Here is a 26,177-nt window from a genome sequence, read left to right on the forward strand (position 1 = left end):
GGCTTGTGACCATCCATCTTCCTCTTGATCACATTTCAGAGTTTTTTTTATGGGATTCAGGTCTCGAAATTGGGCTGGCCATGACAGGGTCCTGATCTGGTGATACTCCATCCACACCTTTACTGGCCTGGCTGTGTGGCATGGAGCATTGCCCTGCTGGAAAAAACACTTCTCAGAGTTGGGGAACATTGTCAGAGCAAAAGGAAGCAAGTTTTTCTTCCGGGACAACGTTGTACTTTGCCTGGCTGAGGTTTGTAAAAGACCATAAGGATTGAACCAAAGCCGACTGGAGGGTCTCCTAGTTCGTCTTCTCTGATGAGTCCAATTTCACAGTAGGTGCAAGACTCTGTGGCTTGTAGGCCTCTCCAGGTCTCCGTCTAACCATCAGACGACCATGTGTTGGGCAAAGCTGAAAATTGGACTCATCAGAGAAGACGAACTAGGAGACCCTCCAGTCCGCTTTGGTTCAAGAGATCTGAGAATAATGACCTTTTTTTGCCTCCAAAACATGATTTAAATTCATAATGTTCATGAAACATGCAGATGGTTGTTCTGAGCACAACATATATAAGATGAAGTGAGTCCTACTGTTTTTATCCACTTTTAACTTTAATATGTTGTACGTCCACCTTTTGCAGCAATTACAGCAGCACATCTCTCTGGCATAGAGTCAATGTATTTCTTGAGAACTTCAACAGTTATGTTATCCCATGCCTTCTGCAGGTCAAGCCAAAGGCTTTCCTTGGAATGTACAATAGATCTGTCAAGTTTATTTTCCAACTTGCCCCGAATTTGCTTGATGGGTTTGAAGACGGGACTTTGAGAGGGCCGGTCCATCATTTTCAATGTTTTAGCAGATTCCTTGTCGCCGGTAGTTTCGGCAATAGTTAAAACAATGTTTAGGGTCATTGTCCTCTTGGAAAATAAATCCAGGCCCAATAAGACGTCTCCAAGAAGGAACTTTGTGCCTCACCAGAATGTTGTGGTATACTTTTGTATCCATGATGCCGTCAATTTAGCCAAAGTCACCTGTTCATGAGGCTTAAATTGCACCCCACACTATAATATTACCCCCTCCTTGTTTAACTGTTGGCAAGAGACACACATTTTTATATCTCTCCCCCTCACTTCGTGGAACATACACGCTTTGCTTGTTGCCAAACTGTTCAAACCTGGATTCATCAGTACACAACACTTAAACCAATATTTCTTTGTCCATTTCTTGTGTTCTTTTGCAAATTTCAGGCCTTACACTCAATTGTTCTCTTTCAGTAATGTTTCTTTGCTGCTATTCTGCCAAAAAAAGTCCTTCTTCTCCCAGTTTCCGACAAACAGTTCTTGAAGACACTGTTGCACCATTAGTCATTGTGATGTTGATCTCGTCACACAGTTCTTGTAACTCTTTCTTCGGTCCTGAAGACTGAGAATTTTGAAATGCTTCACTTGTGTGTCTGAGAGATGAAAAAAGAAACCTCTCCCCTTCTCCCGGTTCTGGTGCCATGGCGGTCTAAAGTGTACTTTACAGTGCTGGGACTGCATCTCAAGTCCTTGGCTATGCGGCAGTAACTCCAGCAAGCATAAAACAAAAAAACTTTATTCGAACCCGTTGCTCACTCGTTAGCTCCTTCTTCACCTTAGCCATGTTCAAAGAGCAACATGTGCTTCGAGACTGCTTCTAGAGGCTTTGAATCTATAGCATTTGGTGGTGTGGCCTCAGTGACAAAACCCTGATGTTACCAATCACTTAATGAGCAGTTTAGGCCTTGTACATTCAAAAATATCACCGAGCTGTGTCCTAAGACTCTTGCATCACCATCAATTTAACCACAAAAACACCTGACAATGATGACACAAGTCATTTGGCTTCTTCTGTGCAGGAACATGATTGTGTGACTGACAGTGAAATAGGCCTAGATAAAAATAACAAAATAACTCTTACAGAAAATGACTAAGCTCCATCAGATCCATGGAAACCCACATCTCGCTATTGAAGCAGAAGGCACATGCTAAACTACCCCCCCCCCCCCCCCCCCCCCTCTCAAAGAAAGACACAAGTTCAACTTGGAATTTAATATTTTTTATTGAATTACCAAAATATGAAGATCCATGAGGTGGCCCCTATTGAAAAAAGGGAAACATTAGAACCGTTTAAAAACCCTAAAGAAGAGATACTGTATGAAGATCATATGCCTTACCTGGTATTTCTGGTCGTCACCCCTGATAGAGGATTCACCTCACCAGGCTCGCTTTAAGGGTGCTTCTGCAGTAAACTTCTGTTGTTTCCGAGGGGGCTGTGAAAAGCCTTGAGGAACTTTAGTGTTGGTCTTTGAAACATTCTGCACTTTGCTCAAGCCAACTGGAGCCTTCCTGACAGGGGCAGGAGGAATCCTCTCAAAGCCAATGTCGGTCCAGGCATTGTTGCCATGCTCGTAGGTAGAACTGAAGTGAGTTACTGTACCAGGTGGAAGTTGGCCAGTGATGAACATTTGAAAGAACTGGTCATCATATTCCTCCTGGGGTGGACTCACACGACTACTGGTCTCTGGGATACCCTCTTTAGAGACGGCTGGGAGAGGAGGAGGGCGAAACAGGTCTCCAGAATCATGGAACTCAGATTCTTCATTGCCATGTTCATAAGTATCAACCCTCTTAATGAGTTTCCCAGCTTTGTAGAAGGGCTCAGGTGGAGGTGGTGGACCTGCTACAACTAAAATCTCAGGACTGGGCTGTTTAGGCTCAGACACCCACGGTGTATACGGATAAGCCTCACCACCTTCAAGTGCTTCAGTAGCTACAGGAGCAGCCTCAAATTCTTCATATCTGGAACTAGTTTGAGGCATAGGGCCCTTTGATGCATTGGTGGGGGTCATCCGAGACACATCTTGACTGGGTTGTTCAGGCTCAGACACCCACTGTGTATACGGATAACCCTCACCACGACCAGGCAAATGTTCCATTGGACTTGCTTGAGGAACTCCTTTAACAGTTGCAGGGGAATAAAACTGGCCTTCAAGTGCTTCAATAGCTACAGGGCCAGCCTCAAACTCTTCATATCCAGAACTAGTTTGAGGCATGGAGCCCTTGACTTCAGCGTAGGTAGTCATCTGAGACACATCTTGGCCGGACGGTGCATGTAGTCCAGGTGGATCCTTCTGCTGAACATCAGTGGAGCTTGGAGAATTTGGCCAACCTTGGTTAAAATGCTGTTGTAAACTCCAGCTATACAATGGCATGAACTCAGGAATCATTCCATTTTGATTTGGTGGAGATTGTTTTGGTTTGCCAAATTGAGAACTAGTGTGAGGCATGGAGCCCTTGACTCCAGCGGTGGGAGTCATCTGAGATACATCTTGACTGGGCTGCAGTTGGCCATTATACCCTTAAATGAAGGAATGTTGTATGAAAATTAAGTATTAGTCTACAAAAGGAATTTTTAGATTGCAACAGGTTAACATACGACAGAAGCAAATTGCAATGGATTATCCACTTCAGAAAAAAAAAACTAGAATAATTAAATGTTTACCTTTAGCTGGAAAGCTATAGACACTACTCATAGTGGCAGACAGAAGAAAAGCCCTGAAAATTGAAAACAAGCTTCGATTCAGAATATAGATTTACAAGCAAAGGAGCTGAATAAATAGCTTTGTAAAGCCAGTCACACGTAAGAAGTGTTTTAAAAATCAGCATTAGCAACTGCAAAAACCTTAACAACCATGCCAATAGATCAAATTAAGACCAACCAAAATCATTTAAAGTGATTCTTAGAAAAAAGGTTAAGACTACCTCAACATCAAGTCAATGTCCATGATTCCAACCACCTTAGTCCCAAAACAGAAAAGAAATACCAGTATAACTGACCCTAGTTGTGGTAGAGAATATATAGAGGGAACCCTGTAGACATCAGCCAATCAAAGACTTTATTGATTAATTAAGATCAGGTGGGGGAAAAAACTAGCCAATAATGAATATTTCCGTTAGGCTTTCCTATAGGCAGTTTTCTCAACACCACCACCAGTCATGTGATGGTTAATATCCAGTTTGGAAATTAGTAAAGCCAAGACCTAGTTTAAAAAGCTTAATGGAAATCCTGTGTTTTGCTATCCCAGATGAGGTGAGTCATCTTAATTTTGTGCCCATTTTGTAATGCAACATTGGACTGGATCACTCTGATCCAGATAGAAACTTTTCAAGATTACCAAACCTAGATCCCCCCTCTCTGTGGATGACGCTGACCAACATCCAGCATTGTTTCAGAATGAGAGACTGTCTGGACATGCAATAAGTGATGCAATTGTTAGCAACTACTTTTAATTGGTTCGTCTCTGATGTTTGTGGCTTGTAATAAATGTGCAGTAATTAATGACAGTTCAAATTAAATATGTTGTGTTTTCTTGATATTAACAGCTGTTTGAAGGATTATTTTTTGTCGACAAAATCCTTTTTTTACTGTACTGAATGGCTTAATGGGTAGCCAAGTGTCTACCTTATTACTTCATCACTGGAATGATTAAATACATCAAGTGCAAAATAGTAACATATTCATATATACTACATGATATGAACGTTTTATTGTTTGACCAATTTCAAAGTTTTATTACATTTTTTTTCCTGAAATCCATCCTGAATCCACCCTTCTGATGGGATCAGGAGTATATATACCAGGGGGATATAAGGTATCCCAATTGTCCTAAAACCTTTTAAACAACTCATATCAGTGGCTTGATCTAGATCAAAAACAAAACTGGATCATGTGATCTAATATGACTTCAGAATCCTATTCTTTTGAAAAACAGAATGATCAAATCTGTTATCTGAAATCCAATCAGATTACTTCTGAACAATTTGGCCTAGGTGATCCAAATTGATCAATACAACTGGGGATAATTTTATGGCGCAAAACTTACGAATCAGTCATCTAAAACGTTAAAAAACTCTAACAGACATGTACAAGTGTGGATTTGTCTTTTTCCTGGTGCAGTGTTCCATGCAACATGTCTTGTACTTGTAAATTAATATTCATGAATACATGTTAAAATGGCTTCTCTACTCTTTAATTGAATGAACGATTATGACGTGTAAAATAGCTTTTACAAAGTTCAAACAGGCATGCCAGAGAGATCACACAAAAAGGGTTTGGGATCCTGAGTACAAGGGCGGCCCTTTTATTATAGAATTCCCTGGTTGCCTCTAAACAAACCCTATGCAAGGATCATCCACCTTCAGGCCCTTCAGCCTCACCACACTTTGACCTCAGATCAGGGGTGATTGAAACACACTGCTGTTGTACTTCAGAAATCCAATACTTGATTGCCCTCTGCAAACGTATGCATTTCTGGATTTTTACTAAAGAGAGATGTACTCAATAGACCAATAAAGTACCCATTACAAGGTCAGGCCTGGATCACTTTAAAATGTTCAAGTTGCAATTACAGCACAACCCCTTTGTTTAGGATAAACCAAGTATTGTTCTGGTCCAGAACAGCATACATCCATGGCCAACTAATTGGTACGCAACTGTGGAAAGAACTGCAATTTTACATTTGCTAGACCCAAATAACTCCTAGAGAAAATAACTTGGCTCCATCTAATCCACAGAAGCATCAGATTCATTTTTTAAGGAAATGGCACAGTCTAAACTACCCCCCACCCCAAAGATGAAAGGCATGGCCAATAAAACAGTTTCTTTAGAAAAAGTCCAAAAGCAAAATACAAGGGTTTGGGTTTCTTCAATGCCAAAACACAACCAGTTTTGGTGATATTTAGGGAACCAATTGAACCCACTCCCTCAAAGAAAGACACAAGTTGAACTTGGAATTTAACATCTTTTTATTGAATTCAATTAGCAAAATATGGAGATCCATGAGGTGGCCCCTATTGAAAAAAGGGAAACATTAGAACCTTTTTCAAGAACTGTACAGAAGTGATACTGCATGAAGATCATGTGCCTTACCTGGTATTTCTGGACGTCACCTCACCAGGCTCGCTTTAAGGGTGCTCTGCAGTAAACTTCTGTTGTTTCTGAGGGGACTGTGAAAAGCCTTGAGGAACCTTGGTGTTGGTCTTTGAAACATTCTGCACTTTGCTCAAGCCAACTGGTGCCTTCCTGACAGGGGCAGGAGGAATCCTCTCAAAGCCAATGTCGGTCCATGCATTGTTGCCATGCTCGTAGGTAGAACTGAAGTGAGTTACTGTACCAGGTGGAAGCTGGCCAGTGATGAACATTTGAAAGAACTGGTCATCATATTCCTCCTGGGGTGGACTCACACGACTACTGGTCTCTGGGATACCCTCTTTAGAGACGGCTGGGAGAGGAGGAGGGGGAGGCAGCAGGTCTCCAGAATCATGGAACTCAGATTCTTCATTGCCATGTTCATAAGTATAAACCTTCTGAACGAGTTTCCCAGCTTTGTAGAAGGGCTCAGGTGGAGGTGGTGGACCTGCTACAACTAGAATCTCAGGACTGGGCTGTTTAGGCTCAGACACCCACGGTGTATATGGATAAGCCTCACCAGGACCAGGCAAATGTTCCATTGGACTTGCTTGAGGAACTCCTTGAACAGGTGCAGGGGAATAAAACTGGCCTTCAAGTGCTTCAATAGCTACAGGGGCAGCCTCAAATTCTTCATATCCAGAACTAGTTTGAGGCATGGAGCCCTTGACTCCAGCGGTGGGGGTCATCCGAGACACATCTTGACTGGGCTGCAGTTGGCCATTATACCCTTAAATGAAGGAATGTTGTATGAAAATGGAATGAAGTATTAGAAAGTCTACAAAAGGACTTTTCAGATTGCAACAGGTTAACATAATACAGAAGCAAATTGCAATGGATTATCCACTTCAGAAAAAAAAAAAAACTAGAATAGTTCAATGTTTACCTTTAGCTGGAAAGCTATAGACACTACACATCATGGCAGACAGAAGAAAAGCCCTGAAAATTGTAAACAAGCTTAGATTCAGAATAGAGATTTACAAGCAAAGGAGCTGAATAAATAGTTTTGTAAAGCCAGTCACACATAAAAAGTGTTTTAAAATCAGCATTAGCAACTGCAAAAACCTTAACAACCATGCCAATAGATAAAAAAAAATCATTTAAAGTGCTTCTTAGAAAAAAGGTTAAGACTACCTCAACATCAAGTCAATGTCCATGATTCCAACCACCTTAGTCCCAAAACAGAAAAGAAATACCAGTTTAACTGACCCTAGTTGTGGTGGAGAATATATAGAGGAAACCCTGTAGACATCAGCCAATCAAAGACTTTATTGATTAATTAAGATCAGGTGGGAAAAAAAACTAGCCAATAATGAACATTTCCGTTAGGCTTTCCTCTAGGCAGTATTCTCAACACCACCACCAGTCATGTGATGGTAATATCCAGTTTGGAAATTAGTAAAGCCAAGACCTAGTTTAAAAAGCTTAATGGAAATCCTGTGTTTTGCTATCCCAGATAAGGTGATTCATCTTACTTTTGTGCCCATTTTGTAATGCAGCATTGGACTGGATCACTCTGATCCAGATAGAAACTTTTCAAGATTACCAAACCTAGATCCCCCCTCTCTGTGGATGACGCTGATGATGCACCTGAGCCTGTTGAAGACCCAGACCAACATCCGGCATTGTTTCAGAATGAGAGACTGTCTGGACATGCAATAAGTGATGCAATTGTTAGCAACTACTTTTAATTGGTTCGTCTCTGATGTTTGTGGCTTGTAATAAATGTGCAGTGATTAATGACAGTTCAAATTAAATATGTTGTGTTTTCTTGATATTGACAGCTGTTTGAAGGATTATTTTTTGACGACAAAATCCTTTTTTACTGTACTGAATCATATCCCTCCTGGTCATCATATTCTTCCTGGGGTTGACCAACACGACTACTGGTCTCTGGGATACCCTTTTTAGAGACGGCTGGGAGAGGAGGAGGGGGAGGCAGCAGGTCTCCAGAATCATGGAACTCAGATTCCTCATGCCATGCTTTTCGGTAGACACAAGGTGAATGACTTTACCTGGTTTGTAGACTGGTGCCTGTTTGGGATGAATCATTCCAGCACTAGGATAAGTCCAATCCACCCATTTTTTTGGGTCAGGAACAATGTCAGAATTGGGCTCAGTTGGGCTTCCTTCACCTACAGCATCAGGCCTCAACTGTGACTCAAACACATTTGCTTTGCTAGGAGAAAGAGAGAGTTCAATTAAAGTGACCAGAGAGAATCATCTGAGCCAGTCTGCTCCGGTGGTTGAGACTCAGGAAGCACAGGCTGTTCAACGTCGAAGGGGAACAGCTGATTGGGTGAACGGGCACCCTTTGCTTCTCAAGCAAACTGCTCCTTTATCCACCATGTAGGAAAAGTATACACAACAAATTAAGGAACCTCCGGTGGTGAAGTCCTGTAGTGACCTTAAAGTGACAGGGAAAACAATACATTTGACTTCAGTTAAATGTGCATTTTCTAAAGAGATCTACAATAAACACTGTAAGGTTTTACTGTTAATTGGGTTAACACAGCTGTACCAACTCATTGCAGAGAGTAGGAAAAGTCTACAATGATTAATGATACAATTATTAATTACGACAACTATTTTCAATTTATCTTCATAGACCATAAGATAAGGAAATTGCCATATGCTTCCTTACCTTGACACCACCCCAACTGCCATTGTGCCGCTGGTGCACAGGTAAAACAGATCTCAATGCAGCCAACAGTTGCAATGCATTACTGTCTCTAAAGAGTGCTGAGGAGATACAGTACCTCACCATCCAACCAAATCTGAGTTAGACTAATGAAGATTAGCTGGAGGCTTCCCACAGTTCGCGTGGAGTCATAGTACGCGTCATAGTACGCGTTGGAATGCGTTGATCCTTCAAGGTTGACGAAGTGGACAGCACTAAATACCACCAATACCATACTAAATGACCACCGAGAAGCGTTGTGATCTAATCACTTGAACCACTTGCCGAGGTGGTCTGGGATTCATTTGACCACATGTATTTTGTAGTGTAACTGTAAATGCTAATGGATCCTGATGCATCCCTAACAAGGCTGTAGGCAGTACAAATTATCTGAACACAAGTGGTGGACACTGCTGGACCCCAGACGCATTTTTAAGACTTAAACTATGGTTTCTATGGTAAATTAATTAATTAAAAAAAATGGAAGAAATGTCTTTTCAGCTCCCTTGCCTTGCATTGTAAAATGGCCTCAGGAAAACATAACGGTATCACTTCAACCTTAGGGGACAATACTTGTATGGAGCAATCTAATGAGCTGACAATTGTGATGTGACTACAGTGGTTACAATAGAATATTTAAAAGGTTTTGAGCTGTAAATAGAACAACAACAGTGGACTGAATTACTTAGAATTAAACCATTCAGGATTAGCATTGATAGTTGATTCTGTGATATATATCACAGAAACTAGTAAGCTTAGCTATGGCCATAAACCAACCATAGACCACCTCAGCATGTTTAAAATCAGGAATCATAGCAGTGATGTTGTTTTGGCCCCTTGAAGTTATTTGCTAATATTGAGCTATGCCTCAGAAATGTTCTTGGCCATGCTCTTAACATCTACTTGGTCATGATGGAAGGTGTATATTCAGAAGACTAATGCTAATTGAATGTATTTTCTCTACTCTAAAACCAAGCTCAGTGATATTTATGTAACAATTATTGGCTGATATAATTCACTGAGCTTTTACAGTAACAGATATGCATTGATAACAGACTAATCACTCTTTTAACTGACATCAGACTGAGAAGAGATGTGTCTGTGTATGTGTGTGTGTGTGTCTGTCAGGACCACCAAAGTACGCATTTTGTGTGTAATGGTGTTTTACTGTCTTTTTAAGACAGCAACGGTGCAAATCAATAAGCCATCTGTCACTTGGACATTGCTTTATGTCATTAGAGAGCAGACTGGCCATTAACTCATGTCACAAATCACTTTAAAAAGAGGCCCCATTGATCTCTAATTAGCAACCTCACTTAATCTCCTTTATGATTTTCTCGCTAGCTCAAGGGAAGCTTTTTTTGGGCCAGACAAGTGACTAAGTCTCAGCCATTGCATACTGGCAAATAGTTACAGTAAAGGACTGGATTTACACCTTGGTTGTACACTGGAACCATATTTTCAGTTTTTACATTTGTTTTCATTAAATGTACGACATTGACACATTTTCCCCTTTTCTTATTCTCTTCCACTATCTTCTGATGTGGCTCTCTTTTCCTATCAGCTTGCCTTTTTCATCCTTGTGCACTTTCTGTATTTCTTATGGTCCCTGTAGCCCCTTGCCCTTAGTAGACTGGGACCTGATCTAACAACAAACAATTATCCCCATTGGTCAAAAGAGGGTTAATTATGCTGGTGCAGTTTCAATTCCAGCCACCTGCCAAAACATATGTGGAAACATCATAAAAGACCTCTGTGTATGTACACAAAGACAGTCGTACCAAGCAGACTCTCTTTCGGTGACCCCGAGACCCAGAGGCGTCTCTCCCTTTTTTCCCAAACCTGCACTTGAGACATGAGGGGGTCGGTATCCAGACGGCGAAGAACCCTTCTCCCCTGTGCTACTGCTCAGCACCCTCAAGTCCTTTTGGAGTGTTCCCTGACCATGTTGCTTATCGCTTGTGGTTTTCTTGGCACTGTCCAGGCACTGTTATAGATTTTAATTACCAGACGTGAATGCTGCTATCAGGAGCTTTCTTAGTTTTCTTAGTGTTTTTTAAGTGCCCATTATCCAGAAAAAGTATGATCCTCCTCATTCTTCTCCATACTGTGGCATGGTTCCTGTCTTGCACCAACCAATTAACCAGATGGTCAGCATCTGCAGTATGAAAACAAAAGATTCACAGAAAGGCACAATTCATGTTTAGTGAATGTGTTTTTATCTTTCCCACCATCCACTGCGGATGTGAATATCTTAAAGCAGAGTAATAGGTGAAAATGATTAGGAGTTTGTCTTCTATTGTAGTGACCACATACTTTCTTATGTCCTTTTCTTATGTCTTGCTACTGATGTAACTGTCAGCTTCATAGCAGTGTGTGATTACTGGCCAATTAATTCATCAGATGCAGGAGACGAGACTGAATGTATAAAGCTTGGATTTTTCAGCATACTTGATATTTTGTTGTATGTATCTACTAGGACTAATTGGTGCTATATCTTGAGGTGGGATACAGATACCTCTACAAACAGACATCACAGGTTAATCAGCATCATGCTAATAACAGCCAATTCAGCTTAAAAGATGTTGACATAATGGGATCCAGTCAGATCAGTCATGACATCCAAAGGAGAGACGAGTGTTCCGATGATGGCTGAACAAGAGCATTGCATTCTGCATGGGCAACGGTTAAAACTGAGGCCCAATCGCCCTTTGACTCATCCTCCATGTAGGTCTGCCTGCTACCGTAGCGATGAATACCTTATCATTAAGAACACCCAAAAGAGGGATCTGCATTTAACTAGCCTTGAAATTCCAGAGGGATGAGCAATCACTCTCTTTTTTCTCTCTCTTGTCTTCTCCCGTTCACTGTCTGCAAGGACTAATGTCAAGCTTCCCTCCACAGTCACTGCAAACAGCACAATTGCCTTGTGATTAGCACCAAATGAAGGAATGCGCCCAGCTCTAAAAAACAAAAACTACACAGGAGGCTACACGGCGCGAGAGATGAGTGATCACCAAGCCTGTAATTAAGCCAGTCTGCACTCGATGAACGCGATTCAGCCATCGGGCCACGGCCTCACAGCCTCCCTGCCCATTTTTTTTGTTTGTTTTATTAACGACATAATTATAGTCCAAATCAAATGAGAAGATTTAATATTTCTCTGTAACGAGCGTCGGGCCAAAGTCAACAATTATGCTGACCCCCCTGAGGTACTCTGGGTGTGGCGCTAGCTGACACGGTGCCTTGATTCACCTGTGTTTGGTGTACCGGGGAGGTCTGCCACAAGGAATCCCAGAGGCGGCAGCTCAGTGAGCGCAGGCATAATTATTCAGGTGGTGGGTGTGGTGTCATCATATAAAGGCTATGCCTTCGTGTGCCTTCATTCCAGTGCATCAGCCAGTATCTGCAGATCTGTATCAGCATGACCCAACTCATATTTCATCTATATAGCCAGGGGTATACTTACGGAGACAAAGCAGAATTAGGCTGGAGAAGGAGCCGCATCTGTGGCATCAAAGGTGGACTCATTTATCAATGAAGAACCCCACATGGTGACAGATTTATGAGATGTGTGTGAGGCAAACATTAGCATAAGTCAACATTTAAACACAGAAAACTGGTCCAAAATACCCAGCGACGTTCTGAAATAAGACTACCATTTAATGTCTTTGAAATGTAAATGTGTCCTAAGTTAGAGGGTCAGCTGAACAATGCAGGGCTTTTTTTCGTGGGCAGCACCGCTCATCGTTGCTCCTCTGAAACACATAGTGTCTAATGCAAGATGACATGTGTCTCAGATAGCACACAGTGAAGAGTGAAAAAAACCAGTCGGTCGGGCCGCTCTGGTCAGGAAGTGTGTATTTCCTGTGTTCTACTTATGGGCACTTGGCCGCCACAGGCCGCCTTTGTTGCTGCGGGTCAGAGCTCCCCCGAGGCACTGCTCCTCTGAAGAGGCAGCTGTTGAGTGACCACGCTTGCGACCGCACTCCTCTGCCGTCTCCTGACCGCCTTCTGAAATGGCTTCCCAGTACCCTCCCAGCTTTCCCAGGAATGGGGCAGCTGGTGCAAATTTTCTCCGGGCGCGCTCGTTCTCTCTCCCTCTCTCCTCCGCCCCTGTAGGGCTCTGGCTCTCTGACCGCCAAGAGGGGTGGGGGGCGCTTGATTGGGCACTGGTCAGATGAGACGGAGATGAGTGACTGGGTGAGGAGGCGGCACGGCCCCCTCTTGTGATCTCAGAGAAGCCTGAGAGCTGTGGCCCCCGCGGAGCAGCAAATGCCTGGACCGCAAGCACTACTGATACCCCCTGTTTCGTTGAGGAGCGTGGTTTAAGCCAACCTGTCATTTTTGCCCGGCCCTCCTGCGTGTGTGTGTGTGTGTGTGCAAGAGTGTGTGACACCCAATCTTCTGGCAGGACAAAATGAGTGGCTATCTCACCGCTGAAGATGGGACATTCTTTTCCCAGGCCACCCGATACAAGGACAGTCTTCCCTCCCTGCCACCCAATACCCCCCCCCCATCCCCCACCCATACACACACACACACACACACAAAAAAGAGCAGGACCTACCATTACATGACTTTGAAGGAAACCTTTAATGGCATGTCACATGTGAACTGTGACACAAGCTTGTTTGAGAAAGTGGCCCAAACTGCCCTGTAACTCATCCTTGCGGTGCCTGGTAATGAGAGCCTGAATATTGTGTAACCTTGAGGAGGGGAAGACTGGTGCCTTGAAGAGGACGCTGGGAACCCCTTCTGTCTTTTAATCAGCTGTCAGAGCCCTGCTCTGTCTGGGTTCCCAATAAGGACCAAGATGCGTACCAGATGTCTCTGTCCATGCTAACCATAACCCTGCAATTGTGCCAAACATTCAAAGCATGCTAATTGTTCACGCCACACTAATAAGATAGCAATTTAAACATGGATAAACTAAAAGTGCAGGGGCCCTGGCTTGTTTGTCAGCCCAAGTTGTGTCAAGTTACCCGTTCCCTCCCCTCGCATTTAGGGCTAAGAGTCCTTCTAACCATAAAGCAGCATTCAGGAGGAGGAAAAAGGCGGTGATTGGCCAGCATTGAATGGAGGATGGCACTTTGGTTGAGCGTGTCTCCCCACCCTTGTTCTCCCACCCATAACCCCCCCCCCCCCCCCCCCCCCCCGGTCTCGACCAGAGACATTGTTCCTCCTTGAAAAAGCCCACCTGCAACACAAAAGGGAAGTGGCGTTTTTCAGGGGGGACAGGATGCCACAAGAGGGGTCAAGAGAGTTCAGCGGAGACACGGCACACACAGTGGAGGAGGAAGAGCAGGTGCAGCTGGGGGGAAAAAGGTCTCCTATTAGCCAGGTCTGATGGTCAAAGGATCTCGCACAAAGTAGGGTCTGATGATGGACTAGACTAGGGAGTGATTAGTTATGAATAGTATATGAATTAGCACTACAACACCTTAGACATTGCTTAGGTCTCACAATGAGTTAGCAACAGACTTGAACAAGGGTTAGTTTTTAGTAAAAAGTATTCATCAACATGAAGAAATACAGCAGATATAACTGTAAATGTGATTGCATGAATGATTGCATGATGTTTTAGCAGAAAACCACCTGACACATCCCGTGCATTTTCACTGTTTTTTATTTTTTATTTTTTGAACATCCCATTCAGGATAGATTTACCAAAATTGTAACAGATATAGTGACAAAAAACATTTGAATAGACTCACAATTTCATAATGGACTGCAAAATATAAAGGATTTTTTTTGCATCAATTTCATAAAATGCCACTGGAATTTTTAAAATTACAAATACATTGCGTATTTAACAGTGAACAAAACGTATATGTATATCCATTAACATTTACTCCCCTGCACCAACCAAAAAAAGCTCCTATGGCATTCAGAAAAGTGATAGAAAAACATTGGAGAAAATAATACTTTCTCATTTGAAACACATATACACAGGAGTTCCTTACCCTTGTTATTCAACACTGTACTGTAAACATATTGTAAGACGTGAGAGTGTCATTCATACTGTTTTTCCTATTTTGATCCAGTTTTCTTCCATTCACTGTTGGCAATAGACTAAAAATAAAAAATAAAATCAATTTATCGAGCATGTTGCATCATACTTCTATAAGAAAAAAAAAATCATAAACACAAACACACCAAATTCATAAATATTTATCCTATAAATTATTGTCTCTCTATAATTTGATTGGCTACCAATGATTTCCTTTTTCTAAAATGTAATTCAATAACCTGAAACAAGGAGCTTACGTAGGGAGGGACTCAGTAGATACAATTGAATTTCTGGACTAAGCTGTAGTAGGCATACGTTTCCCTCTAAGGCCCTTCCGTGACAAACTGAAGAGGGTGATAACCATGTGGAGGCGTGGCAGCATTGGGCACTTGAATATCAAAAACAAACATCTGACCGAAGCCCTTTCACACTACTAAGATATCTTTTTCAAATTCAAACAAATCATTGACATTTAAGCGCTTAAGTTTCCTGTCGTTGTTTCGATGTGCTCTAATGTTGTATGGTGAACAGAAACCAAGTTTATTTGCTGCATTGAAATAAATCAGATTTTTTCAAATGCTTTTCCCCGATGCGCTCTCTTGTCATCTGCATCTCTGAAATGAATGCGTTGTGTTGGCCTTTTATTTCCTCTATTTCATTTCTGTTAGTGTGCAATTTCAGATCAGATGTAAATTCAATGTATGTATGTGTGTTTGTGTGTGTTTGTGTGTGTGTGTGTGTGTGTGTGTGTGTAGGGGGGGGGGTGTCTAAAATTAGACCTTGTAAAACATAAGGGAAGCCAATAGGAAGAGCGAGAGCGGGCACTCTTGGAATGAATAGGCCCTCGCTCCACGCTCTGCACTCTCAGATGCATGAAGCTGATTTGATGAGCAGTGAAAGGCTGCAGGTGGATGGGGAGACTCAGAGCCACTGGGATCTGTGTGTTTGTGTGTTAGAGAGAGAGAGAGAGAGAGAGAGAGAGAGAGAGAGAGTAAGATGAGTGAGATTGAGACCTGCAGAGGATAAGGGAGAGAGAAAAGAGGGGAGAGAGAGAGGCGTTAATGAGAAAATCATTTTTGTTCCCGGGGTCCTTGGTGGATGAAGCACGGCCAGGACGTGCACACACACACACACACACACACACACACACACACACACACACACACACACACACACACACACACACACACACACACACACACACACACACACACACACACACACACACACACACACACACACACACACACACACACACACAATTCCCCCTAGACTGCTGTGAGGGGTGCTCCCATGACGGGAGCACAGTGTAGCATTTTGAGTGTGAAGTGTAACCAATCAGGCTGTGTTTCACGATGGCTAGTGCATGGCTTGGTGTCTCGAAACACAACATAGTTTGTGTGCAAGCGAATGAGCAGGCGGACGGTGGCTGGGAAAAGCCTGGACAGCCAGAGGGATGTCTGTGAGATCAGTGTTAATGTCTAACAGATTTTGGAATGTAACACGTTCAATGTGGTGGTGTTTCGCTTCCACAGTGCTAAAAAGCTCGATAAGGGTGAATCAAGTAAACAAACAAACGACGATAAGAGGGATGACAGGATGCCAACGTAAACATTTTGATAATCTTAAAATTGCATCAAGAGGATCTACGTCAATTTCGTCCAAATCTCTCTGTAGCCACCCCCCTCCCCCTCCCCACCCCCCAAAGAAAGGGGATCTTGCTGATTTTTTTTCTTCACAAAACAAATGAGCTCTTCTTGGTATTCCAGAGGTTCTAGCTATATTCAGAGATCATCATCTACTGCATATGCTCATGTTTGTGTGAATGATTGGGTTAGAGGGGTCATTGTTTTTATTTCTAATCACAGGGCAGTCTAACTACCTTTCAGCTGCCTTCGATGCTGAGGGATTTTTTCAAAATCCTCTCATTTTGTTAGTTTCTCTTTATTGTCAAGCTGACATTCAGTGCCTTTTACCTGATGAAATAATAATAAAAAGGGATTGTAGTAAGCTTATATCCTTGTGTATGTAAAAACAAAACGGGGATTTTTTTTTTTTTAGAAGTTGATCTCTTCCTAGGAAATGATTCTACTGGGAACATAACCAATCCATTGGCCCCCCAAAACAAATACAACTGGTGAGTTAAAAAGCAAAGTGACCCTACGCCAACATCTCAGTATATGTCTCGCTATTGTAGCCTGGGTTTTAGTTTTTTTCAAAGAAGTCCAGCATATTTCAAAACTATCTCCATGAGAAAGTATTAATACGCCTCAATAATGTACCTGCACATGCCTTGTTTCATTACAAAAACCCAATAAATACGGATATTATTGCACAGTAGAAAGGCTCCATGGATTTCTACACAACTAAAATCCTTTGCTGTTGGGAGACGCCAAACAGGGCTTTATGTCTTTTTTTCTCTCACTCTTGTTTTTGAAGACTTTAAAACAGGACACTTCCAGTTCCTATTTTTTTTTCTCAGTTGGCATTTTTTTTCTGAAACAAGAACCAAACCAACCAAACAAACAAAGAAGAAAACGTCATTCCAAAAGTCTAAAGTCAGGAAACAACAAAAACCAAAACAAACAAACAAAAAAAGATCCGGTTAGCCCCGTAACAAAGTCTGGTGAAGGAGCTGTTTGCCTGTGATGGTGTGTAGGGTGTGTGTCTAGGGTGGGGGTGAATCCCCACTACTACACCCTCTCGGCTTCCTCTAGTTTGACATCACTGGCCATCAAGTGTTCGCCGTGCCACTTCTTCATGTGCTTCTCCAGGGTGCTGTAGACGCTGAAGGGCATGTGGCATATGTCGCAGCGGTACACCTCCTTGCCGAACTGGCCGTGTGTCTTCATGTGGCGCGTGAGCTTGCTGCTCTGGGCGCAGGCGTAGCTGCACAGGTCGCACTTGTACGGCCTCTCGCCCGTGTGGCTCCTCCGGTGCACCGTCAGGTTGCTGCAGTTTTTGAAAATCTTGCCGCAGAATTCACACGTGTCGTTGCGCCGGTCCTTGGAGCTGGGTGGCCGGCCAGGGCCGGGGCCACGCATGTGCAGGTGAGGTGTGCTGCTGCCACTGCCGCCACTGCGGCCTGACAGGGCGCCAGCATCCAGCATGTCGGCCCCAGGCGGCGTGGAGAAGCGCAGGCTGCCCGTCTCTGAGGAGGAGTGCTCGGATGAGGTGCCGAAGGGGGACTGGCGCGAGTCGGCAAAGCCCAGGAAGGGCTCGCGGATGAAGTGGCGGGAGGCGGCATAGCCGGCCAGCAGCTGCGAGTACACGTTCTCTGAAGAGATGAGTGGCATGGGCGGCAGCTCCAGTTCCTTCTCCACCTTGATGCGTTTGGACGCTGACAAGCCAGGGCTGGAGATGGGCGTGGGCTTGCGACGGAACAGAATGCCCGGGAGGGAGTCTTCCGAGCGGCAGTCACGCCCGTTGATGGCAGGGTGCTGCTCCTCTGGGCGTCTCCTCTCCCTCGCAGCTGGGTCCTCTTCTTCCTCCTCCTCCTCTTCCTCATCTTCCTCAGAAGCCCTGTCTCGTTGAGACCGCCCATGGAGAGGCAGCCTCAGCTGATTGTCGAGGTTGTTGTTGTAGGGGCCATGCGTCATCCTCTCTGCCGCCATGGCGGCCTTGTCTTCAGGCAATGTCCGCAGCCCATTCTCCCGGTTGCGGTTGAACTCCGAATCCATGCTGAGGTTGGACTCGGGCCGGCCGCCGTTCTGCTGTGGCTCCTCCTCCTCTTCCTCCTCCTCCTCTTCCTCCTCTTCCTCCTCCTCCTCCTCCTCATTCTCCTGTCCAGCACTGTCCCCTCCAGCCATGCTGTCCCGGCTCTTGCGCTGCTCGCTGGACGCGTCCTTGCCACCGTGCTCAGGCGAGCTGCTCATGGAGCCCGTCTTGTGCATGTGGGTCTTCATGTGGCGCTTGAGCTTGCTGGCCTGGGAGCAGGCGTGGTCGCATAGGTGGCACTTGTAGGGACGCTCCCCAGTGTGGCTGCGCCGGTGCACAATCAGGTTGCTCTGGAACTTGAAGGTCTTGCCACAGAACTCGCACGATTTTGACTTGTTACTCAGGCCCAGGGGCGAAGAGGCACCGCCTCCCCGAATCTGCTGCTGCTGCTGGGTCAGCATAGTGGTCTGCGAAGGCGGCCCGCCTAGGAAGGAAGGTGGTGTCTTGCCAGCACCAGGCTGAAAAAGGGTGGGGCTGAGAAGCCGGTGCATGGGTGGCATGCGGTTGGGCGAGACAGGTGGCGTGGGCCCTCCGCCCGCGGCACTCCCGTTGCCATTGCCATTGCTGTTGCCGGCCAGCTCGCGCAGCCGGCGCGAGAAGTCCATGGAGGGTGGTGGCTCCATGACCATAGGGGCGAGACGCATGACACGCTCAAAGGCGCTCGGGTGCTGCGACAACATGCCCATCTCCTCTGGGCCCAGGCGCTCAAGCGGGTGGTGAGGATGAGGGTGAGGGTGAGGGTGAGGGTGGGGGTGGGGGTGAGGGTGGGGGTGGGAGTGGGGATGGGGGTGGGAGTGTTGGTGGGGGTGGTGATGCGGGTGGTGGCGCGGTGGGGGCGGGGGACTCATGAAGGGCGGGGTTGACAGCCGTGTCTCCATGTAGCCCGGCGGGGGAGGCAGCGGAGGTGGGGGTTCGCGTAGAAGCGGCGCGGCCATGCGCAGCAGGTGGATGGGGTTGCCAGCATCGCCCAGGAAGCTGGCCAGCGGCGAGCGTGGCAGTGAGTCGGCGCCCAGTGGCGACTGCAGCCCCATGCGCGCCGTCAGTGAGCCCCCGGTGAGCTGCGTGTCCAGGTAGATGCGTATGCCGTGTGTGTTCTGGGCATGCTGGAGCAGGAACCAGGCGCTGGTGAAGGTCTGCTTGCATGTAGTGCAGATATAGCTGGAGGGCTCATCTTTACCTGTGAAATACAGAGGAACACACACACACGCAATCCATGAATAAATATTAACTCAACTCTTTCTTCCCTTTACATGTGGTTAGGACAGTGCACAGCGGTTTTCATTCCACAGGACCATGTCAAAGTCAGTGTCACACCTGACCATTAGTCAACAATGCTCTTGTGAGTCTAAGTGACAAAGAACACAGATCATTGCCCAAGAAGAAAAAGAAAAGAAAAGAAAGAAAGAACAAAAATGAAACAAGCAGCGCAAATTGCCTTTACGGCGGCCGCTGAGGCTGCGGCTGCGGCTGCGGCTCAGAGACAGACAGCCATTTTGACGTAGTGGGCCAGAAAATCACATGAAAGCTTGCTGGTGCTCTCTCAGGGTAAGCGGGCATCAACGCGCCACACAGTTCTCATTCGTGCCCTGGCAGGGGGAAGGGTAGGAGGGGAGAGGGGAAGAGAGGATGGAGGAGCAGATTGGAGTGGAGGGAAAGAGGGGCTATGTGTGATGGTGGAAGGGGTTGGGGGGGTGGGGGGGGTGGTAGCTACACGACTTCCCCAGAAACAGGCTCACGTGGGAGGTTATAGAGTGGTTAGCCTCCCAGAGGGCTCGTGCCTGATGCAGATGGCAGGTACAACCCCAAGGCAAGAACACATTATGCTAATGCTAATGTCAGACGAGCTTTAATATACAGCTCCGTTCCCTGCACGCCACACTATTGCCTATTTCCATATGGAGATACAGTAAGTAGTAGGAGGAGAAGATGGAGAGAGAGAGAGAGAGAGAGAGAGAGAGAAAGGGAAGAGAGACTACTTTAGGAGAATGAGATGCTGCGAAGATATGAACCTCTTTAAAACACAACAAACGCCTTACCACCCACATACAGACTTTTATACCACAAACACATACATATTCATACAATGCACCAGTACTCCTTAGGATACAGATATAGATTTGCAAGAAAGAGAGAGAGACAAAGAGAGACACGACAGAAAGAATACTTTGTATAGTTGAGGACTGAAACAAACTTCTGGTTATGTATCTTGTCACACACCAGCTGCCCCCTCTCTCTCTCATTTCCAAAGCGCATTATTTAATAGTCCACTTGGGTCAGCTTATGTCATATGTGGTCAACGTTATCATTTGTGTGAAATCCTGATGTGGAAGCATGAAACAAAAATAGGCTTCTGTCAGTCTATGCAGTATTGCCATCTGTGGCTCATAAAATGTAGATTTGGCGGTTTAATTTGCTTCAGGTTAAAGGGGTGCTCTGGTGTTTTTCACGTTGGTCCTCCACGTACTATATGTGTGTGTGTGTGTGTGTGTGTGTGTGTGTGTGTGTGTGTGTGTGTGTGTGTGTGTGTGTGTGTGTGTGTGTGTGTGTGTGTGTGTGTGTGTGTGTGTGCGTGCGTGCGTGCGTGCGTGTGTGTGTATGTGTGGTATGTGAGTGAGTGTGTGTTCCAATCTACTGTCACTATTTTGATTTGTAGGCTTGGCAGCGCACTTGCTGATGTCAATAAGGCAGGGCATGTGCCTCTAGCACCATTTCATGATCAGAACAAGAGGGAGAGAAGGACTTCATAAGATGGTGACTCCTTTTTTAGATTTTTTTAAAGGGATTTTAGTGGAACAAATCCCCCCTCCTGAGAAAATCTACAGAGACTGAAGAAAAGGCGTGTGTGTGTGTGTGTGTGTGTGTGTGTGTGTTTGTCTGTGTGTGTGTCTCTGTGTGTGCGTTAGTCTGGGTACATACTGTATGTGAGTATGTGTATGTATGTGTTAGCATGTGTATGAGTAACATATGTGTGTAATGTGTGTATGTGTCTGTGTATGTGAATGCACGCATGTGTGTGTGTATGAGTTTGTGTGTGTCTGTGTCTGTGTGTCTCTGATGTGCCTGCATGGAGGCCACAGGAGGCGGGAGGTTTCTGTGCGTTAATGAGCAGCTCCTTTGCAGATATTGTCTTGTTTTTTTGTGCGGCCGGGAAGCCTTGTATTTTCATGAATGCGGTGTGTGTGTGTGGAGGGGGGGCTGGCACACTAGGGGTTTATCTGGCGTGGCGAGACCTCCTGCTGCCTCATCTCTGGAGCACACAGAAAGAGAGAGAGCAAGAGATAGAGAGAGGAAGGGAGGGGGGCTGAGAGAGAATAGTATGGGATAGAAATGTGGGGAGGGAGAGCCAGAGAGAGAGATATAGAAGGAGGGAGGGAAAGAGCGTGCCGTGGAGGAGGACAGGATGGCTGCCTGTGTTTGGTTTGGCCAAGACTTCACACGAGCGGTTGGCAGCAGGACAGGGCTTGGACAGCATACAGGGGAAAAGAAAGAGAAAGAAAGCGCGTGCGAAAGAGTGCGAGCGAGAGAGAGAGAGTAATACGAGCGACACTGAAGAGGATGAGGCAGCAGGGGGAGTGTGTGAATGTGGGGGGGCCGAGTCATAAAGAGAGGGGTCGGTGGAAATGGGGGTGAGGGTGGAGGGGGAGGATGACATACCAAAACACACACAGTCTGTTTATTTCCTATTTAGGGGACTACATTTGGCCCGACACAGAAGTGTGTTCTGAAAAAGAGAGAGAGAGTTACATAGAGAGATAGAGAGAGAGAGAGAGAGAGACAGACAGAGAGAGAGAGAGCACTTAATTTGTGTCCAGCCCTGGCCTCCAGAGACACAAATACCTCTAAATGAGCCATGTCTATAGCAGCCATTGCCAGAATGGCTAAAGAAGCTGCTTAACGGCAGTGCCATCAGAGATGTTTGCCAGCACATTTGTGTGTGTGTGTGTGTGTGTGTGTGTCCGCGTGTGTATGTCTGTGTGTGTATGCTTGTGTGTGTGTGGGTCATTGTGTCTGTGTGTGTGTGTGTGTGTGTTTGTATGTGTGTGAGAGTGAGTGTGTGTGTCTGCGTGTGTAAGTGTGTCTGCGTGTGTGTGTGCTTGTGTCTCTGTGTGTGTGTGTGTGTGTGTGTGTGTGTGTGCGTATGTGTGTACATGCATGCGTGCGAGTTAAATGGCAATGGGTGTGTGCCTAACCTCAGGCAATTCTGTGTCTTATCACATTTTACAAAAAAAAAAAACTGCCATATGCTGCTCCAGAAGCGTGTCAGCTAATAGACGGGCAGAGGTAACGATGGCCAAGGTCCAATTTCATCAACTTTCCAACGTGTATGGGGGGGGGGGGAGCAGGAAAGAAGAAGGGAGAAAGAGTGAGGGCAAAAGAAAGAGATAGAGAGACGGAGAGAGGGGAGGAGAGGGGAGGAATGATCCTGAATAAGAGAGCGCACGCTAATAATCTATCAGAAAGATGTGCAATGGTGATTGGTGTGGTGATGTGTCAGTGTGAAATCACCCATCAACCCCTTCTGGAAACACAAAACGCTCCATTTAATCTGGCTAAACTCGGCATCAGCCGCACCACACCATGCCATTCGGTAGCCCCTAAGGCCTGCGAGGGCTGTGTGACGGTGAGGCGCTCGTCTGGCCAATAAAGACACTCATTAAGGAATCATTCCGGCTCTCTCTGTGATTCAATTTGCAGTAATTACCGCCGGTCCGCACTCAAGACGCTCACCGCGGGGGCTGCACAGGTCAACTAGCAGTTAGCGCAGAGTACGTTTTCTTTTTTTTTCCGCCTCTATGTATTCTTTGGTGAAGCCTAATGGCCTAATTTTATTCCTCATTTTCCCACCTTAAGCACCCCCAACCTCCACCACCCCTCCTTTTCGCACTTCAATAAATATGGCTGGAAAAACAGGTTAAATAGCGAATTTGAGCCTGATTGGTAGTGCTAGCAGCTAGTGCTAGCGACGGTTGTGGGGGGAGGGGGTAGTGTTAAATGAATTGCCGGGGGAGGGACCGGCAGGCTGACAGGAGTGTGATTAATGGTGCGTAGCATGAAGGTGGTCCGGCGCTAAAGTTCCCCGCCCTCTTGGGTTTTAGCATTACAAAAAAACGCACGGCCAATTAGCGAATCTTCAGGGAAACCCTCCACCACCACTACTTATTGAACAAGCCCACGCCCTCCCCAGAATCGTACTCCCCAGATCTGAGTTAAGCTCTCGTTTAAGATTTCAGTGATTCTCGCAAGCGATAATAATTTGCCTTTAAGAGCATGGGCGAAGTGGTGCAGCGGAGACGGATGGTGATATTTAATTATCCCGTGTTAAAAACGCACGGGAGGAAGGGGGGATAACAGGGCGACTTTGCAGGCTCCCACGCTCTATGGTGGGACATGTACTCTCACTGTTACACCTGCTTTCAGCTACACCGTAGTGGGGTGGAGGTGTGAGGTGGGTGGAGGGGTGGTTGTATTCAGGCTGGATTCTTAGACACTGAGTAAGACAACAGAGACGCAACAGAGGACATCAGAGCAGAGGTGCCCACGACCAGCCAAAGACAGGCCTCAGCTGCCAGAGCAGCACGTGTGTTTGTTTGTGTTCGTCGCTGTGTGCGTGTGTACTGGTGTGTGTGCGCGCGTGCATGTGTGTGTGTGTGTGTGTAGTGGAGGGGTGCCACAATGCACAAGCTGCACATTCCAAAGAATAAATGCCAGGCTGAGCCATTTACATAGAGAACAAAGGCAGGAGGGGAACCGAAGCCACGGGGACTACTCTGTCCCCCCACCCCCCTCACCCATGCCACCAGCCACCCCCCTTTCACGACACACACACAGACACACACCTCCCTCTACCCCCTTCCCAACTCCTCTCTGTCTCTCTCTGTGCACCTGTCACAGGCCTGCCTGCCACCTTACGTGCCGCTAACTTGGGGCCTCATTAGCATGCCTGTGATCTGGGTGCCCCCCGGGGGCCTGGGGGCCTCGCCCCGAATCACTGATGTCTTGTTTGTGATGATCTCGGCTAATCAGTGGCCAGGTTCCCATGCAAATCAGCCTGATGCAAGCTGCAAGGGGGGAAGAGGCAGGGGGGGGGGGGGGGGGGTGCACTGACTCGCTGCTGTCACTGTCACAGTAGGCTAGGACCTTGGTTGGGTCGCCGGCAGAGGGAGAAGAAAAGCCCTCACCCAATAAAAAAAGATGGGGTTTAGATGGGGAGAGACCTTGGGGGACCTGGGGTGCAAACTACAACCAGACGTGTTGTTGGTGTGCAGTCTCACAAATAGTTCCTGGCCTCATATTTAGACAACAACCACACCCATAGAAACACACACACACACACACACACACACACACACACACAAACAGTCCTGCTCCTCTCCCAGTGACTCTTCTAACACGCCGAAACACCTGGCATCGTTTTGTGCAGACCAAAACTGGCCTGACAAAAAAAAGTGGGTGCTGGCCATTTCTCACCAACACGCCACATATTCTGTGAATGGCCCCTGTGAGTGAGTGAGCGAGCGAGTCAGAGCAACATGTGTGAGAAAATGTGAATGAAGGCGCTGCCAAAGCTGCGCTTTTACTACAGGCCTGTTGAATGGATCCCAACAGCTTTATTAGACAGGCCAAGTGGGCAAATGGAAAGTGAGCCGGGCCAGATAAGCTGTGCGGAGCCTGAATGGGTCTTTCTCACAGCATGGGCATGCAGTTCTAACAGGGGGAAGGCATAAGAGGGCCAAACGTGATAATTAAGTGAGGAGAGATGCATAGCTCATCGTTAGGTCTGCCAGGCTGTGTTTTTTTTTTTTTTTACAAAAATGTCATTTGAAACAATCTGGTGGCCGTGGCTGATAACGGAAAAGTGAACATTGCCTGAGAGTGTATCAGTGCTGAGATGGAGTGACAGTGGAAAAAATGTGTCAGAGAATAGCGGTAAGGGGCGACAGTAGCAAGGGGCAAAGAGCACACACACACACACACACACTTTTAAGAACACACGCAAATATATACACACAAATTCTCTCTCACACACACACACACTCTCTCTCTCACAGATGCACCCACACATACACACACACACAGACACAAACAGAGGCACAGTGTGACTGGCTCCAGTGTAACTCAAACCAGGCCTCAGCAGTAACCACTCCAATCTGTCTGTATCTGAGGGGAGAACAAGGGGGAGAGGGAGAGCTGATGAGCGACGTGACAGACAGACTCTATAAAGAGACAGCTCAGTCCCTCTGCTCCGTATGCAAACAGAACACCATCCACACATAAACACAAACACACACATGTATGCACCATACATTCACACACACACTTGCATACACACACACGTATGCACCATACATTCACACGCATACTTGCATATACACACACACACACAAACTCACCTACACACACACACACACACTCACTTACACGCACACACACATACAGCAGGTAGACAAACACTCACATATGCACCAGACAAACACACATACACACCAGACATACCATAAACTCACAAGCCCCATATGTACAAATATGAAAAAATATTTTCTACACACACACATACACACACTGACCACCACACACAAGCACACAAACAAAAAACATCCCATACAACCATAAGAGCGCAAACAGTTTGTTGCTCCAGTCACATGAGATGATAAATGGCACGTGTCCCTCTGCAAACGAGGACGTGAAACTGAGCCTGACGCACCAGCACACCTGTGTGGGAATAGACACGCCTCCATAACCCTCAGCTCCCCCAGTCTCACTCATCATGCAGGTCACAG

The 26,177-nt window shown here is 45.9% G+C and overlaps 1 protein-coding gene across 1 annotated transcript in view; it reads right to left on the reverse strand.

Annotated features, from left to right (window-relative positions):
- Positions 1–17,375: 17,375 nt before the first annotated feature.
- Positions 17,376–26,177, reverse strand: part of bcl11bb (BCL11 transcription factor B b) — a gene marked incomplete at both ends in the record, with an annotated part of 25,797 nt that continues 16,995 nt past the window's right edge. The window contains 2 exons of the mRNA XM_080858978.1: positions 17,376–19,118; positions 19,200–19,576. Of these exons, the coding sequence (XP_080715104.1) occupies positions 17,376–19,118; positions 19,200–19,576 (2,120 nt within the window). The remainder of the gene's footprint in view (positions 19,119–19,199; positions 19,577–26,177) is intronic.

This window comes from Sprattus sprattus, assembly GCF_963457725.1.
Source record: "Sprattus sprattus genome assembly, chromosome: 2".
Taxonomy (NCBI): domain Eukaryota; kingdom Metazoa; phylum Chordata; class Actinopteri; order Clupeiformes; family Clupeidae; genus Sprattus; species Sprattus sprattus.